This window comes from Trachypithecus francoisi, unplaced genomic scaffold (genome assembly GCF_009764315.1).
Source record: "Trachypithecus francoisi isolate TF-2019V2 unplaced genomic scaffold, Tfra_2.0 Contig00411, whole genome shotgun sequence".
In the NCBI taxonomy this organism is placed as follows: Eukaryota; Metazoa; Chordata; class Mammalia; order Primates; family Cercopithecidae; genus Trachypithecus; species Trachypithecus francoisi.
In genome coordinates this window covers 36,047-54,495 of record NW_022680629.1, presented here as the reverse complement: position 1 = coordinate 54,495, position 18,449 = coordinate 36,047, and the positions used below count along the sequence as shown (strand labels likewise).

Here is an 18,449-nt window from a genome sequence, read left to right as displayed (position 1 = left end):
AGGGTTGAAAAATTACCTACTGCGTACAGTGTTTACTATACGGGTAATGAGTAACTAGAAACCCAGTTCCCCCCAGTGCACATAGACTCCTTGAATCTAAGATAAAATAAAAATTTTAAAAAAGAGAAAACAGTTTCATCACTAAAAACACATAAGGAAAAATGTATATACTACATACATATGTGTAGAGTTTAAAAGCGTGTGTGATGACACAATGTTACAGTATTGTTTAGGGATATAGACATTTGTAAAATTTTAAAGAAATGCAAGGGCTATATGCTTGAAATGTAAGAAATATACTTCTAAATAAATAAGTGCTCAAATGTAAATCATAATGAAAACCAGAAAACATTTTGATCTGGATGTTCATGAAAGTACTACATATATTGAAATTTGTGAGATGCAATTAGACTTCCTAGGAGAAGTTGCTAGCCGTTAATGCTTATGTTAGAAAAGAAAAACTGCAAATTAATTAGCTAGGGGTACATCTCAAGGAACCAACCTAAAGAAAGAAAATATTAAAGATGAGCAAACGTGATGAAATAGAAAAGAAATATACCTTAGATCCCATTATGTTTTATAAGCCTCTGATAAGATTATCAAGGGGGGAAAAAATAATACAGCACAAATAACCAATATCAAGAATTAAAAAAAGAGGTATACTAACCAATATTTCTGATTCTCTTTTACTAGAACTTAGAATTTTAAAGCCTTCACAGGGTCCACTAATATAGTATTCAGGTTTCCTACATCCACAAAGACAGGGGTCCACCTAGAAGGAGTGAAGCAAGATGGTGGAATAGAAGTCCCCACCCGATTGTGCGCCACCTTCCATCCCCACCGCCACAGAAAGGGGCCCACCGAGCTCCCTTTGGGTGGGGGAAGGGTTGGGAAGGATGCCACAGTGATCTCAGTCCTTAGTAGGGCAGAAGCCACACTCAGGCAGGAGAAGGATTTCTGGTTGTTTATCACTGCACCTGTCATTAAGGTGATGGCAGGACCAGATGATTTCATAAGGTTTTTCTTAAGTTTCGGGAACCAGATAGTTCTTTCTAAACTTTTCTACCAGAATAGAAAAAGGAGGAAATTTTACAGATTATTGTTTCTGTTAGTGTGAAGCTGTTAGAAAACTTGATAAATAGAAATAGACAAATAGAAAATTATGGCCCTGTCTCATTTATTAATATTTATTATAATAATTAATAGCAAATAGGTATGTCTATAAGAAATCTCAAAACATTGGGATGCAGATATATTCAGGAGTAAATTTAAAGAATAAGAAACCATGCTAAACTGGCTTCACCTTAGACACCAATCTCCAATACTAGGAGATTACTAATACCCTACTATTTTAAGAAGTCAAAGAAAGGCTGGACCTGGTGGCTCATGCCTGTAATCCCAGCACTTTGGGTGGCCAAGGTGATTGGATCACTTGAGCCCAGGAGTTTAAGACCAGCTTGGTCAACATGGTGAAACCCCATCTCTACTAAAAATACAAAAATTAGTGGGGCAAGTGGTGCACGCCTGTAGTCCCAGCTACTAGGAGGCTGAGACAGGAGACTCGCTTGAACCCGGGAGGCAGAGGTTGCAATGAGCTGAGATCGCACTACTGCACTCCAGCCTGGGCAACAGAGCAAGACACTGTCTCAAAAAGCAAAAAGTCAAAGAAAGGAAACCTTTTGATCATCTCATTAGATGCCAAGAAGATATTTTTGTCTAAGTTCATTATGATTTATTGTTTTTTTTTTAATTTTGAATTTTTTTTGGCTGGGCATGGTGGCTCATGCCTATAATCCCAGCACTTTGGGAGGCCAAGGTGGGTGGATCGCCTGAGGTCAGGAGTTTGAGACCCACCTGGCCAACATGGCGAAATCCCATCTCTAATAAAAATAAAAAACTTAGCCGGATATGGTGGCACACGCCTATAGTCCCAGCTACTTGGGAGGCTGAGGCAGGAGAATCACTTGAACCTGGGAGGCAGAGGTTGCAGTGAGCCGAGGTCATGCTACTGCACTCCAGCCTGGGCGACAGAGTGAGACTCTGTCTCAAAACAAAGCAAAACAAAAAATGACTACTAGGAAATTTCTATTTATATAGCTTGCATTCTATTTCTGATGGACAGCCCTCTCCAGGAAGTCTCAGCCCTTCAGAGGGAAGGGGGACAGTTCCCCTTTGGGTAAAGCTATTTCATAGTGCTGAAAACATGGTGATCCCCTCTCTAGTATACAGGTGTGGATTCAGTAGATGCTTGATAATTCAATTCTTATTTGGTACTATTATTGACAAAGGAAAATGATAAAGGAAATATGTTTCTCTCCCCCCATCTTTTAGCTTTCTCCCTTTGTCTCATAACCATGTCCACCAACGAGAATGCTAATACACCAGCTCCCCATCTTCACAGATTCAAGAACAGGGAAAAGACAGTACAGTGAGTACATTCTGTTGCTTTCCTGTGGTGGTGTTTAAATGGGAGGACATTTGGAAAGGGGTGAAAACTTAGGGATTTTTAAAAAATGCCCTCACTTAGCAACAAAAACTGATATGATAGGTGAAACGGCATGTTATCTTTTCTCAAGGAAATGAGGCGTCGCAGAATAGAGGTCAGTGTGGAGCTGAGGAAAGCTAAGAAGGATGACCAGATGCTGAAGAGGAGAAACGTAAGCTCATTTCCTGGTGTTGCTACTTCTCTGCTGCAGGAAAACCGCAACAACCAGGTAACCATGTATTTTAGTGTATGAGTTATGTGAAATCCAGAAAATCAGTAGGAACTTTTCTTAGAAATTCAAGTAAACTTAACATTTCTAGTCTTATGGTTGTAACTATCTGTGAAGATCTTTTTCTCTGTTCGCAATTAGTAATTGTCTTCTTTCCTGCCTTCCATAATCCACTGAAGCTGATTTAGGATCTTCCTTTAGCTCTGACCTTCCTTCAGACTTCCCTGCATTTCTAGCTGCTAGCTGGGTACCTTGACCTGACCACTGTGTCCAGAGCCAACCAGTTTCTGGTTTATTTCTTTTTTCTTTTTCCTACATGGAGTCTTGCTCTGTTGCCCAGGCTGGAGTGCAGTGGCACAATCTTGGCTCACTGTAGCCTCCGCCTCCTAGTTTCAAGCAATTCTCCTGACTCAGACTCCCAAGTAGCTGGGATAACAGGTACGCACCACCACGCTTGGCTAATTTTTGTATTTTTAGTAGAGACAGCGTTTCACCATGTTGGCCAGGCTGGTCTTGAACTCCTGACCTTGTTATCTGCCCACCTGGGCCTCCTGAAGTGCTGAAATTACAGGTGTGAGCCACCACGTCCAGCCCATTTCTGGTTTATTTCTGCTATTTTTGTTAGTCTCTATTTTTTTTTTGTATTTGTCATCAGCTTTGTTCAGGACTTTCCTCCTGAAATATTTACAGTAGCCTCCTAATTTATCATTTCCTTCTTTCTGTGCCCTGTCTCTAAAAATAAAAATCCATACTCTGACCAGGCACGGTGGCTCACACCTGTAATCCCAGCATTTTGGGAGGCCAAGGTGGGTAGATCATCTGAAGTCAGGAGTTTGAGACCAGCCTGGCCAACGTGGTGAAACCCTATCTCTACTAAAGATACAAAAAAATTAGCTGGGCGTGGTGGTGGGTGCCTGTAATCCCAGTTACTTGGGAAGTTGAGGCAGGAGAATCGCTTGAACCTGGGAGGCGGAGGTTGCAGTGAGCCAAGATTGCACCACTGCACTCCAGCCTGGGCAACAAGCGCAAAACTCTGTCTAAATAATCATCATCATCATCATCATTATCATCATCATCATCCATACTCCATGAAGGCCTTCCACAAAGTAGACCTATCTTAGATTCTCAAATTTATCTTTCATCTTCCAAAGATAACTGGGCACTTTCTTACTTCTTTTTCTCACAATATGCTCAATATGCTTCCTTTTTTTTTTTTTTTTTCTTTTTTTTGAGACAAAGCCTCACTCTGTCATTGAGGCTGGAGTGCAATGGTGCCATCTTGGCTCACTGTAACCTCTGCCTCCTGGATGCAAGTAATACTCGTGCCTCAACCTCCCGATTAGCTGGGATTATAGGCACGCACCACCATGCCCAATTAATTTTCTTTTTTTTTTAGTAGAGACGGGGTTTCGCTATGTTGGCCAGGCTGGTGTCAAGCTCCTGACCTCAGGTGATCCGCCCACCTCGGCCTCCCAAAATTCTGGGATTACAGGTATGAACCACTGCGCGCAGCCACATTATGCTTCCTTTAGCCCTTTAGCACTCCACATTTATCTTTTTTTTTTTTTTTATTAATACTACCTATGTTCTATTTCTAGGATACTAACACTAATAGAGGTGAGTAATACTCAAAGCTCATCTTCTCCTTATAGTACTCCTTAGCCTAGCAGGAAAGACACTCCTTTCCCAGGATTCTCTAGTGCCCTGGTTCTGTACCCAAAATGGGGAGTAAATGCTGTGTAGCCCATCTATTTACCATTTGTTTTATGCTGTTTGTCTGCTTGTCACATTTCCTCTGTGAGGCATCAGGCTCCTGGAGAGACAGGGGTACTGTCTTTTTAAATTACGGGTAGCACTGGTTCTCAAACCTCCTTTCTACTGTGATTCACAACATAAAACATTTTTTTTTTATAGGGTGCAGGGGATGGGTCTTGCTCTGCTGCCCAGGCTGGAGTGCAGTGACGTGATCTCAGCTCACTGCAGCCTCTGCCTCCTGGATTCAAGCGATTCTCCTGCCACCTCCTCCTGAGTAGCTGGGATTACAGGGGCCCGCCACCATGCCTGGCTAATTTTTGCATTTGTAGTAGAGATGGGGATTCACCATGTTTCCCAGTCTGGTCTCGAATGCCTGACCTCAGGTGATCCACCCACCTCGGCCTCCCAAAGTGCTGGGATTACAGGTGTGAGCCACCGAGCCTGGCCACACATAACACATTTATGTCCGTGGGCATACATAGATTATAAAATTAGATATGAAAATCCTCAGAATGTTGCTTATAACTTCATGTCTTTCTCTCTCAAAGTATATCTGAATGCAAGTGATTCAGATTAATGTAGGAATAATCTTCAGTTTGCTCTGTTTTTTTTTTTTTTTTTTTTTTGAGACAAGATCTTGCATGGTGACAGGTGCACACCACCGTGCCTGGATAATTTTTTGTTAATTTTTTTTGTAGGGTGGGGAGGTCTCATTATGTTGCTCAGGCTGGTCTCGAACTCCTGAGCTCAACCCATCCTCCCTCCTGAGCCTCCCAAAGTGCTAGGATTACAGGTGTGAGCCACCGTGCCTGGCCTTCTAGTTCGTTTTTTAAATTGTTCAAAGCTGCCTTTTTTAGCAACAAAACACCTGGATATTCCATAACTTGAGACTCCAGTGAGTCCTGACACCAAGTTTGGAAACTGTTCTACATATAAAATAATGAATATTTAACAGGCAAAATTAAATGTAGGGCTAAATTTTTAGTAGCTGGCTATAAGCCCAACAATGTTTATACTTGCCTTCACAGTGGTAAGTGTAGATTTTATTGTTTGTATTTAATCTTAATGATAAGGTGCAAAATTTCATTTTTCTTCTAGGGCACTGTAAATTGGTCTGTTGATGACATTGTCAAAGGTGTAAATAGCAGCAATGTGGAAAATCAACTCCAAGCTACTCCAGCTGCCAGGTAAGTCTGTCTGCGATAGCATGGGTAACCTAACAAATTCGTGTTTTTAGATTTTTTGGGGGTAGGCAGGGATGGACAGACAGATAGCGTAAGGAAAGATTAGGTCAGCCAGCCATAAGCCAAATAGTTTCTTATTTATTAATTTTTTGAGAGGGCAGCCTTGCTATTCCCAGGCTGGTCCCGAATGCCTGGGTTCAAGCAATCCTCTCACCTCAGCCTCCTGAAGTGCTGGGATTACAGGTGTGTGCCATTGCACCTGCCCATAAAGTTTTTATCAAAGTAATGTTTCAAGTCACTGGCAGGGAAAGGAAGAAATAAATAGTAAGTGGGATTGAGACATGTATTTAGAATGATAGATCCATTTAGGAGGTAAGTATAATTTGACCTTTGCCTCCCATCATACACAGATAGTTATGATATAATAGAAAGGATTAATAATTTTTATAGCTTGACAGAACAAATTTCAATGGTAAATGATTAAAAAGTTCTAGGCTGGGCGCGGTGACTCATGCCTATAATCCCAGCACTTTGCGAGGCCAAAGGGTGGGTTACTTGAGCCCAGGAGTTTGAGACCAGCCTGGGCAACCTGGTGAGACCCTGTCTCTATGAAAAATAAAAAAAATTATCCGGGTGTGGTGGTACACACTTGTAGTCCCAGCTACTAAGGAGGCTGAGGTGGGAGGATCACTTGAGCCCAGGAGGTCGAGGCTGCAGTGAGCTGTGATCGTGGCACTGCACTCTAGCCTGGGTGGAGTGAGATCCTGTCTCAAAAAAGCAAAAAGTGCTTAACCACAACTATCAGGGAGAACAAATTCAATTAATAATGAGAGTATAACTCTGTCAGATTGTCAAAAGTTTTTTAAAAAAGTGACAAGATCTGTAGAAGATTTCTGCAGGGCTGCAGAGGAGGGTAATCAACATTAATTTTTGGAAAAATGATAGTTAATTATACCACATACATAGTACTGTACATGTAATCTGTTCAGCTTCTCTCAGGTTCCAGAATGTCTCAGCATTTGGTGATTTACTTAAAAGGTTGTCTGAAGTTCTAAACTCTTGAATTGTATTTTAAATTGGTTTTTACACAAACTCCTTTTCTTAATCACTTTCAACTTTTTTCTTTTTGTTCCCCTTTAGGAAACTACTTTCTGGAGGAAAACAGCCCTCCATAGACAGCATAATCTGGGCTGGTTTGATTCCAAAATTTGTGTCCTTCTTGGGCAGAACTGATTGTAGTCCCATTCAGTTTGAGTCTGCTTGGGCACTCACAAACATTGCGTCTGGGACATCAGAACAGACCAAGGCTGTGGTAGATGGAGGTGCCATCCCAGCATTCATCTCTCTGTTGGCATCTCCCCATGCTCACATCAGTGAACAAGCCGTCTGGGCTCTAGGAAACATTGCAGGTACTTGGACTTGAAGTTCTTTTGACTGAATGTATCTAAGCGTAATGAGTTGGAAGAAAGGCCTTGTTATAAATAATAGCGACTTTGTCAAGTTTTGAGCTTGCTTTCAAGTCGTTATTAGGAATGAAAGTGTTGTCTTTACAAAGGCAGCAGAGGGGCATCTAAGTACGTTTGGGAGTTTTTGCTGGTGCATTCAGTCACTGAACGTTGATGGTGTTGGACAAGGTAATAAAATTAATCTTGCCTTTTTTTTCAGGTGACGGCTCAGTGTTCCGAGACTTGGTTATTAAGTATGGTGCAGTTGACCCACTGCTGGCTCTCCTTGCGGTTCCTGATATGTCATCTTTAGCAGTAAGTTACTACCATGAATAAAGTTACTCACTTCTTCATTCTAATTTCCCCCATCTTCTCAAAAGACAGAACCTCTCATTGCCTATTTTTTTTCCCTTAGTGTGGCTACTTACATAATCTTACCTGGACACTTTCAAATCTTTGCCGCAACAAGAATCCTGCACCCCAATAGATGCTGTTGAGCAGATTCTTCCTACCTTAGTTCGGCTCCTGCATCATGATGACCCAGAAGTATTAGCGGATACCTGCTGGGCTATTTCCTACCTTACTGACGGTCCGAATGAACGAATTGACATGGTTGTGAAAACAGGAGTTGTGCCCCAACTTGTGAAGCTTCTAGGAGCTTCTGAATTGCCAATTGTGGTAAATTATTTACTTGTAGATTAGGACATAAGTATAAGAAGCATGGTCAGGGCTGGGCGCGGTGGCTCACGCCTGTATAATCCCGTATAATCCCAGCACTTTGGGAGACTGAGGCAGGTGGATCAGCTGAGGTCAGGAGTTCGAGACCAGCCTGGCCAACATGGTGAAACCCCATCTCTACTAAAAATACAAAGAAATTAACTGGACGTGGTGGCGTGCACTTTAATCCCAAGGCAGGAGAATTGCTTGAACCCGGGAGGCGGAGGCTGCAGTGAGCCGAGATCATGCCATTGCACTCCTGCCTGGGTACAGAATTTCTGAAGTGCTGAGAAAAAATAAGGTAACCAGCATCAACAATTTTTCCTTTTCAGACTCCTGCCTTAAGAGCCATAGGGAATATTGTCACTGGTACAGATGAACAGACTCAGGTTGTGACTGATGCAGGAGTACTCGCTGTCTTTCCCAGCCTGCTCACCAACCCCAAAACTAACATTCAGAAGGAAGCTACATGGACAATGTCAAACATCACAGCTGGCCGTCAGGACCAGATACAGCAAGTTGTGAATCATGGATTAGTCCCATTCCATTCCTTGTTAGTGTTCTCTCTAAGGTAATGAAGTCTTAGGATTTAATCAAGTTATTTTTTAGTATTTATAGAAAGCTGTGCTTGATAAGCTTCTTTACGTGCAAGAATCTTGGGTTCTACTTGGAGTCCTTTGCTGAAAAATACCCAGGAACCCCTTTCACTCATGGTTGGATAGAACCTTGGTCCTTTGAGTCATTGTTTTTGTGAAAAAGTACTCTAGGATACTTATTCTTGCAACTTTCTGAAATAAAACCATTTCCTTATGTTTAATAGGCAGATTTTAAGACACAGAAGGAGGCTGTATGGGCCGTGACCAACTATACTAGTGGTGGAACAGTTGAGCAGATTGTGTACCTCGTTCACTGTGGCATAATAGAACCGTTGATGAACCTCTTAACTGCAAAAGATACCAAGATTATTCTATTATCCTGGATGCCATTTCAAATATCTTTCATGTAAGTCCTATCTAGGTGGCTTTGTTTGAATTTGGACTTGATAATAATCAGTTTACTATTTAGACCTGGGAGAGGGCAGCTGTTGTAAGTTTACTCACTAGTAAGCCAAAGATTCGGAAAGCCTGTTTAGGTGGGCCACACCTTTGATTAAAAATGTGGCAGGCATTATCAAAGAGATGACAAGTGGATGATGGGACCTGAATCGAAGTCGGGCGCTTATGTGGACTCATCACACCTGTTCACTTGGTTGATTTAATGTCCCAATTTTCTACTGAATTTTGGTGAAATTAAATTTGAATGACTTGGCGCAGTGGCTCATGCCTGTAATCCCAGCACTTTGGGAGGCCGAGGAGGGTGGATCACCTGAGGTCAGGAGTTCGAGACCAGCCTGGCCAACATAGCGAAACCCTGTCTCTACTAAAAATACAAAAATTAGCCAGGCATGGTGGCGGGGGCCTATAATTCCAGCTACTCAGGAGGCTGAGGCAGGAGAATTGCTTAAAACCTGGGCAGGGGAGTGGAGGTTGCAGTGAGCCAAGATTGCGTCACTTCACCCCAGTCTGGGCAAAAGAGTGAAACTGTCTCAAAAAAAAAAAAAAAAATTCTGAATGACTTAATTATATTTTTCTTCTGGTTCCACCCCTAATTGATCCAAGCATACCAGCATATGGCACTTTGTCATAGTGATTGGTGGCAGGTAAGCCCTTCTCATCAACTTTGGATTCTAGAGATTTTTACATATAGAAGTTGAGCCTACAGGCTGGGCGTGCTGGCTCATGCCTGTAATCCCAGCACTTTGGGAGGCCGAGGCAGGTGGATCATGAGGTCAGGAGTTCAAGACCAGCCTGGCCAACATAGTGAGACCCTGACTCTACTAACAATACAAAAAATGAGCCGGATGTGGTGGCAGTCGCCTGTAATTCCAGCTGCTCGGGAGCTGAGGCAGGAGAATCACTTGAACCTGGGAGGCAGAAGTTGCAGTGAGCCAAGATCGTGCCATTGCACTCCAACCTGGGCAACAAGAGTGAAACTCTGTCTCAAAAAAAAAAAAAAAAAATTGAGCCTACAATAATGGATGCTGGCATATCTGTCACTGCGTATAAATAATTTGTCAATATGTGGCCAGTATTTCCTCTTCCCCTCATCTAATCCCCTAAGTTATTTTCAAGTAAATCTGCTATTTCATCTATAGATATTTATGTGTCTCTTAAAAGTTGAAAATTTAAAGAGAAACTAACCTACATACCATTCCATATGCCCAATAAATCCTTAATACCAACACACATTCTGGTCAGACATTTAGTTTAGCACTCCACAGGCCATCTTTACCTTTGACACCTTGACTACACCTTGTGATGATAAAGGATTTTTTACAGAACAATAAGCCCCTGTTCCCATAGCAGACCAGTTGGACTGGAATGTAGTGTGTTTTAAAAGTTGCCCACGTGATTTTGATACATAGAAAAGGTTGAGAGCTATTGATTGTAAGATCTTTGGCTCCAGTTGAAGTAGTGCTAAAAGCAGGTATAGATCCAATCACATTGAGTTTCAACAAAATATAAAATGGACATAAAACTATGATATGCTTGATGAAGGAACTGTTAAGGTGTTTATTTCTGCCTGACATATCAAAATTCAAAATTTTCAATGTTTTCTTCATTAAAACATTCAGAGTATACACCAGTAAACTTGGAATTTTTTTTTTTTTTTAGGCTGCTGAGAAACTGAGAAACTAGGTGAAACTGAGAAACTTAGTATAATTATTGAACTTAGTATAATGATTGAAGAATGTGGAGGCTTAGACAAAACTGAAGCCCTGCAAAACCATGAAAATGAGTCTGTATATAAGGCTTCGTTAAGCTTAATTGAGGAGTATTTCTCTGTAGAGGTGAGTAATGGATGGTAATATTAATAATAACTTGGAAACATCTAAAGTCAAGCCCTTTTTTCCCTCATAATTTTAAAAATGAGCTTCATATCTTTGTTAAATATAGTAAAATATCAGTGTACATAGCACGTAATGTATTTATTTGCCCCTCTGATGTTTGGCTTGATAGTAATAAAATCTTTTTATTTTTTATGTTTTGGTTTCTACAAATTACTTTATTAGAATGTCAGACTCAAAAGGAACTACCAGTAACATGCCTGAAAATGCTATATATGATTTATGCTTGACCATGACCCCTGCTGTCACTGGATCCAGAGTGTGAACAAGGAAAAAGGAAGTGGAGGTGGGCGGGGACAGCACTAGGCCTGGCTGGCCAGATGTCGGGCCCACAGACCTGGTCCCCATAACCACCAGGATCCTTACAATGTACACATTCCTAATTCAGGCTCAACTCTCCTTTACCCAAGAGTAAATGCCTCAGGACTCAGTCTGAATCACTGTCCATCTCGGCTTCTTTCACATCCACACTGAATTTGTACTCCTGGTCACATCCCATGTAAGCGTCACTCATGAAGTACAGAGTGTAGTTGTGGGCACCAGTGGCTGGGGCCACAAAGTCCAACTTCACCTTGGCCTTCTGCTGCAGGGCCAGCCTCTTGATGGAGATGAGGCTACTGGACTTGGTGTCTCCAATCACCACCCACCAGCCATCTTCACGTTTCTGTGGGAAGAGAGGCACAATGACGGGGCCTGTGACTTCCTCCTCTCGCTGCAGCTGCACCAGCACCATCACTGGCCTGCCACTGCGGATGCTGTCCTTATCTGCCACCTCATAAGATAGTTCGATATTAGGGTAGCGGTTACAAAAGCGAGCCACATCTGTAATCTGGTTGTCAGTCAGCTGAAGCAATGCGTTCCATTCTTCATCCTCCATCTCCATAATGTCGAAAACACTCTCCACTCCCTTGTCTGTGCAACGTTTGATATGCTCAGAGGTGAAGTGTGGCAGCTGCTTCAGGTATGAGTCCTGGGACCACATGGCTTGAGTGACCATCTGGGCCAGTTCCAAAGCTGCCACAGCAGAGCTGAGCCACCCATTGCGGGAGAGGACATCCACGCAGGCCTGGATAAGTCGGATTGCCTTACTAAGGATTTCCTCCATATCTGACTGCAACTCAGCACTCAGCTGCGTGCGGGACAGGAGAGCCTGCAGGAGCAAGTTGGCCTTGATGTGTGGATCATTGAACTTAGGGTTATTCAGCTTGTGGGGGACCTTCTGAGCCAACTGCCTCAGGAAGTTGTCTTCATGGTGCCAGATGGGAATGTTCTCGTACTCTGCTGCATTGGAGATGATCTCAATAAGCCCTCGAACCTTGGTCTTGGCATTGAGGTGAGATTTTAAAAGTCACCAGATTGGTTTCAAATGGATAGCCTTGAGAATCTTAGACTATCTGGAGGGTAAGTTAGTGGGTGTCATTGTAGGAGGTGATAGAGAAGTAGGCCAAACCCACCGCCGTGCTCTGGGCCTAATACAGTCTTTTCCTATTGAAAAGTGACAGTTGGGGAAGAAAAAAATCTCGGCCTGTTTCTGTGACTGTAGTAGCATTCCTTATCCCCGGTCCCCGCAACTCCCCAGGCACTCAGGAATTGGCAAAGTTTCAGAGACCCTCCCTCCCCTATCTCAAATACTAGAATATCATACAGGATTAAAGGTATAATATGCAGATCAAGACCTAGAGATTAAACACAGACTTCTAGATAGGCTGCTGCTTGAAATAATTATATTCTTTTTATATTTATTTTTTAGTATATTTCCAGGAAGAGGAAGATCAAAACGTTGTGCCGGAAACTACCTCTGAAGGCTACACCCTCCAAGTTGAAGATGGGGCTCCTGGGACCTTTACCTTTTAGAACACGTAGCTGAGGCATACATTTGTTGTGTACCATGTTTGGTATTTTGTCTTATTGTTTCTCTACTAAGAACTCTTTTTAAATGTGGTTTGTTATTGTAGCACTTTTTACACTGAAACTATACCTGAACAGTTCCAACTGTACATACTGTATGAAGCTTGTCCTCTGACTAGGTTTCTGATTTCTATGTGGAATTTCATATCTTGCAGCATCCTATAAATAAACATTAAAGTCCACCCTTTTCTTTACTTCACCATGCCTGTGTGTGGCTTTCTAATTTGGAGCCTTTAATGTGTCGCTGGTAAAAGGTAACCCATCCAAACTGGTGTGATGAACCAGAGTAGTCCTGGCTGCAGTTTTTACAGAAGAATGAATAACGTTTTCCAGAAACCCTCAGCCAGTGTCTCCTTAAGTCTCCTTGGCCAGGGAGATGGGCTAAACACCTTAAATTTAATCATAAATCTCTCCTGGAGCTACAAGCGGAATTCATTCCTCCCAAACTTCAAGGCTGAATGGGATTTCAAGGTCAATCATGGCTGCACACGGGCCTCACCTGGGAAAGTACCCAGTTCTGTTTAGTTGATGAGGGGCGTGAGGGTCCACCTTGGGTCCTTTTTAAAAATGTAATTCCCAAGGGCTCCTGTACAGTGTAGGTTGATAGACACTATTCTTTTTGAGATGGAGTCTCGCTCCGTCGCCCAGGCTGGAGTGCAGTGGCACGATCTTGGCTCATTGTAACCTCTGCCTCCCAGGTTTAAGCGATTCTCTTCCTCAGCCTCCTGAGTAGCTGGGATTACGGGCACCCACCACCACGCCCGGCTCATTTTTGTATTTTTAGTAGAGATGGGGTTTCACTGTCTTGGCCAGGCTGCTCTTGAACTCCTGACCTCATGATCACCCACCTTGGCCTCCCAAAGTGCTGGAATTATAGGTGTGAGCCACCGCATCCAGCTGATAGCCACCACTCTTAAGGAATGTGCTGTCACTGGAACAGGCAATGGATTCTGAGTAGAAACCACAAAGTGTTAACTACAGTAGTACCACACAAGTCTTTAAGTGAAATGCTCACTGCAACCTCCACCTCCTGGGTTCAAGCAATTCTCCTGCCTCAGCCTTCCGAGTAGCTGGGATTACAGGTGTGTGCCACCACACCCAGCTTATTTTTGTATTTTTAGTAGAGATGGGGCTTCACCATGTTGGCCAGGATGGTCTCGATCTCTTGGCCTCATGATCCACTGCCTTGGCCTCCCAAGTGCTGGGATTACAGGTGTAAGCCACCGTGCTCAGCCAAGACATCTTTTCAAGTCAGTAGTAATATACTGCAACAAGTCTCCATTTACCTTCTTGGCTACAAACACAAGGATTTTCTTCCCCTAGTTCATCAACATGCATATAAATATATTTTGCCTTTTGCAGGTAACAGTTGCATTTTAAAATCCTTGCATGGAATGATGTTTAATCCTTCCCTTGTTTAGGTATAGAGCACTGGCTAATACTTATTTGAAGCACCCCCTACAGCCAAGTTGCTAAAATGGGACACTAGGCCGCGTGTGGTGGCTCACCACTGTGATCCCAGCACTTTGGGAGGCTGAGGCAGGCAGATCACTAGAGGTCAGGAGTTTGAGACCAGCCCGGCCAACATGGTGAAACCTGTCTCTACTTTGAAAAAAAAAAAAAAACACAGCCGGGCGCGGTGGCTCAAGCCTGTAATCCCAGCACTTTGGGAGGCCGAGACGGGTGGATCACAAGGTCAAGAGATCAAGACCATCCTGGCTAACCCGGTGAAACTCCGGCTCTACTAAAAAAATACAAAAAACTAGCCGGGCGAGGTGGCGGGCGCCTGCAGTCCCAGCTACTCGGGAGGCTGAGGCAGGAGAATGGCGTAAATCCGGGAGGCGGAGCTTGCAGTGAGCTGAGATCCGGCCACTGCACTCCAGCCTGGGCGACAGAGCAAGACTCCGTCCCAAAAAAAAAAAAAAAGAAAGAAAAGAAAACACACACACAAAACAAAAATTAGTGGGATGCAGTCGTGGGCGCCTGTAAGCTACTTGGGAGGCCGAGGCAGAAGAATCGCTTGAACCTGGGTGGCGGAGGTTGCAGTGAGCTGAGATCGCGCCATTTCACTCCAACCTGGGAGACAGAATGAGACCCTGTCTCAAAAACAAAACAAAAACAAAAACAAAAAACAACAAAAAATAAAATGGAACACTAAACCCCTGTGTTACACATGGTCCTCGTTAAGCATAGAGCATGTTGTTTGGAACCATTGATTACTTTCTCAGCTTTTCCTGTACAAAGGCTCCCATAAAGGGAAGGGGGAAGAGACATTAACAGTACAAACGGCCCTTCCTTTCCTACTTACTTGCTCCTCGCTTCCTCTCCCCAACTCGAGTCCCTTCTTGGATACTGAATCCAAAAGTCTTCAGCTTGAGAAAAGGTGATGGGGAAGTAAACCTGGACATCCTAGATTTTTGCTTTAACATGGGAGAGTTTTAATGGCTTCAGAGGGACTGATGTAAAAGGATAGAAAGTGTAAAGTCTGGATTTGTTAAAGGAGGCATGACTCAATAGTGAGGTAATGAGCAGGAGATAGCTGGTTTCCAAAAAAGTTTTTTTTCATATTTTAGATAAAATGCTTAACATGCTAGTTTCCTTGGAGTCGTTAGATCCATAGAGGCATTGGGAGATTTTTATTTAATTTATATGTAGGTAACTTAATATCTTTGAGAATGACAGAATGACTTTATAACCAGCTTGATTTGTAAAAGTCACGATAAAAACATTATGTAGCCACCAACTTCTCCCTCTTGTAGTGTTAACGTCTAAATTGCCAGTGATTTACTATGTACCAACATTTTTAGTTTCCTAGCAGTTTGAAATCTCTTTCTTTTTTCTTTTCTTTTTTTTTTTTTTTGAGACGGAGTCTCGCTCTTGTTGCCCAGGCTGGATAGAGTTCAGTGGCGTGATCTTGGCTCACGGCAACCTCAGCCTCCCAGGCTCAAGCGATTCTCCTGCCTCAGCCTCCCGAGTAGCTGGGACTACAGGCTCCCTCCACCACACTTGACTAATTTTTCTTTTCTTTTCTTTTTTTTTTTTTTTGAGATGGAGTCTTGCTCTGTCTCCCACGCTGGAGTGCAGTGGCGTGATCTCGTCTCACTGCAAGCTCCGCCTCCCGGGTTCACGCCATTCTCCTGCCTCAGGCTCCCGAGTAGCTGGGACTACAGGCGCCCGCCACCTCGCCCAGCTAATTTTTTGTATTTTTAGTAGAGATGGGGTTTCACCATGTTAGCCAGGATGGTCTCGATCTCCTGATCTCGTGATCCGCCGGCCTCAGCCTCTCAAAGTGTTGGGATTACAGGCGTGAGCCACTGCACCCGCCAATTTTTGTATTTTTAGTAGAGATGGGGTTTCTTTCTTTTCTTTTATTTTCTTTTTTTCAAGACAGAGTTTCACTCTTGTCGCCCAGACTGGAGTGCAGTGGTGCAATCTTGGCTCACAGCAACCTCCACCTCCCAGGTTAAGCGATTCTCCTGCCTCAGCCTCCCGAGTAGCCAGGATTACAAGTGCCTGCCACCACACCAGGCTAACTTTTGTATTTTTATTAGAGATGGGGTTTTGCCATGTTGGCCAGGCTGGTCTCAAACTCCTGACCTCAAGTGATCCACCCAGCTTGGCCTCCCAAAGTGCTGGGATTACAGGTATGAGCCACCGTGCCCAGCCATCTAGCAGTTTGAAATGTCATTTAAGATTTTGATAGTGTTACAGAGTGTGGGGCCGGTGGAGAGGAAAGCTGGAGGCACGGGTGGTTGGCAGGAAGTGGGACTGGTGCCTGGCAGATGCGGTGGTGAAGATAGGTACTGGTTTTGGATTAGGAATTGTTTTCTCACTTACCTTCTTTAAAAGAATGTGGCCATTAGCGTTCAGTTCTGGCACAGGATTAGGAATGGCTTACTCCAACTGTCAGCATGATTTCCAGGCTCCATATCTTCTATATGGAAAATATGTCAACGAGCAGGAGCAGTGACTTCACTTGAGAACATCCCAGTGGGAAGACAGGAGAAATCATGTTTACTCCTCAGGAATACTGAAGTGCCCTGGAGTAAGCTGTCCTTCTGTAACAATGTTATCAGTAATGCTTTAACTCCAGCACCTGGTTATGTATTTGAAATCAAGTCTGTTTCTTGTTTTGTATTTTGTCTCTGGAAATTGTAAGGAGGTGGTCTTAAATAAATTAAACAAAAAAAGGGAAAAAAAAGAAAAAAAGAAAAAAAGACTTTGATAGGCTGGGCATGGTGGCTCACGCTTTTAATCCCAGCACTTTGGGAAGCCGAGGCAGGCAGATCATCTGAGGTCAGGAGTTCAAGACCTGCCCAACATGGCAAAACCCTGTCTCTATTACAAATACAAAAAATTAACTGGGCGTGGGGGCGGGAGGTGGATGTTGCAGTGAGCCAAGATTGCACCACTGAACTCCAGTCTGGATGACAAGAGCAAGATTCCATCTCAAAAAAAAAAAAAAAATTGATAAATTACGTATCTTTACCTATAACTTTCATTTTTGTATTTGTTTTTGTTGTAAGCAAGAGAGGAAAGGTAATAGTCCTAAAATCATCTGGCAATTATCAAAGTAAAAACTGCTAACACTTATTTTGCTTGTTGAAATAAAAGGGTAACATTAAAAGATTGGACATCAGCGTGAAACATTTCACGAAGTATTCATTCTTTCATTGCTATATTGCATTTTGGCTGAAAATAATCAAGCTACTTGATTATTTTTAGAACAAAGGAAATCAACATTCTGTTTCCTAATGTTGATTTTTTTTTCTCTCATCCTCAGTCTTTCTGTGACTGCATCATCACTGAAGAGAAGACGTGGGATAATTTTTTGTTACTGTAAATCCTCACTGTTAAGTAAGATTTTTATTTCAGCATTTGGCCTCTTTAATTGCATAACGGCAGTAAGAGCAAAGTCAGTTTTGTTCATATGAACCATTGGAAACCTTGTCAGATACAGGACCCAAGTTCAGAAGGCCATTAAGGCCTGGCTGTCCTTTCCCCTCTCCACCCTTGCTGGAGCTTGCCAAACCCGGTGGACTGATTCTGGAAAGCCCTTGAAACATGTCATTTCATTAATGGTGCTTTCTTTTGGGATTGGGCTGTTGACCTAATTTGTGATGAAGAAAACCCGGCCAAATCATGCAGCCTCCCTCTAACTCCCCATGGGAAAATGTTCGAGAAAAGTGTTTCAGCAACATCACCCATTTAAGTTTCATAACCCCAGCTAATAAAGATGATAAGAAACACCCAAGCTATCAACTAGGGTTTTTTGAGGGCAGAAGTACAATTTAATGTTGAGCACTTGTATGTTAAACAACATGTTGTTGGCCTAGTTTGAAAGCTAATTCTCGTGTCTGTAAACGCTCAGTTCCTCCTAAATATTTGGGACAGTTTCATAACACTGTGTAGGAGGTGTATGCATCAAACCCTCTTAAACTGATCAGTTCGTGCATTCCAGGCTTTTCACAATTGTAAATGTCTTTTCCCATCCTAGTTGTGGGAGGTAGCATGGTGCAGTGAAATGGACTAGTATTTAAGAGCCAGATCTGTCTGAATTCAAATCCTGCCTCTTTATTATGTCAGTGAAAGACCTTTTGGTGGGGCAGCTAAGTGCCTGGCATAAGAAAAGTATAGATACTAATTCCTACATAATAGAAATATCCCAGATAAGTATTACAGCTATTCCAAACTTTTTGTTGTTGGGAATAGCCATAATAACTGAAGAAGCAAAGTCTCACTATGTTGCCCGGGCTGGTCTCAAATTCCTGGCCTCAAG

The 18,449-nt window shown here is 42.9% G+C and overlaps 2 protein-coding genes across 2 annotated transcripts in view; both read left to right on the top strand.

Annotated features, from left to right (window-relative positions):
- LOC117083953 (importin subunit alpha-1-like) overlaps positions 1 to 12,869 on the top strand; it is a 30,751-nt gene extending 17,882 nt beyond the window's left edge. The window contains 13 exon segments of the mRNA XM_033212204.1: positions 2,332 to 2,423; positions 2,577 to 2,714; positions 5,568 to 5,656; positions 6,794 to 7,062; positions 7,319 to 7,413; positions 7,514 to 7,574; positions 7,577 to 7,776; positions 8,148 to 8,357; positions 8,360 to 8,386; positions 8,636 to 8,783; positions 8,786 to 8,821; positions 10,539 to 10,705; positions 12,524 to 12,869. Coding sequence (XP_033068095.1) covers positions 2,355 to 2,423; positions 2,577 to 2,714; positions 5,568 to 5,656; positions 6,794 to 7,062; positions 7,319 to 7,413; positions 7,514 to 7,574; positions 7,577 to 7,776; positions 8,148 to 8,357; positions 8,360 to 8,386; positions 8,636 to 8,783; positions 8,786 to 8,821; positions 10,539 to 10,705; positions 12,524 to 12,616 — 1,602 coding nt within the window. The 5' untranslated portion in view covers positions 2,332 to 2,354 and the 3' untranslated portion in view covers positions 12,617 to 12,869.
- Positions 12,870 to 13,148: 279 nt separating this feature from the next.
- Positions 13,149 to 16,887, top strand: LOC117083940 (MICOS complex subunit MIC10-like). The gene is made up of 2 exons (XM_033212165.1): positions 13,149 to 13,177; positions 16,382 to 16,887. Exons 1-2 carry the CDS (start codon positions 13,149 to 13,151, stop codon positions 16,638 to 16,640), a joined length of 288 nt encoding a protein of 95 aa, XP_033068056.1. The 3' UTR covers positions 16,641 to 16,887.
- The last annotated feature ends 1,562 nt before the right edge of the window (positions 16,888 to 18,449 follow it).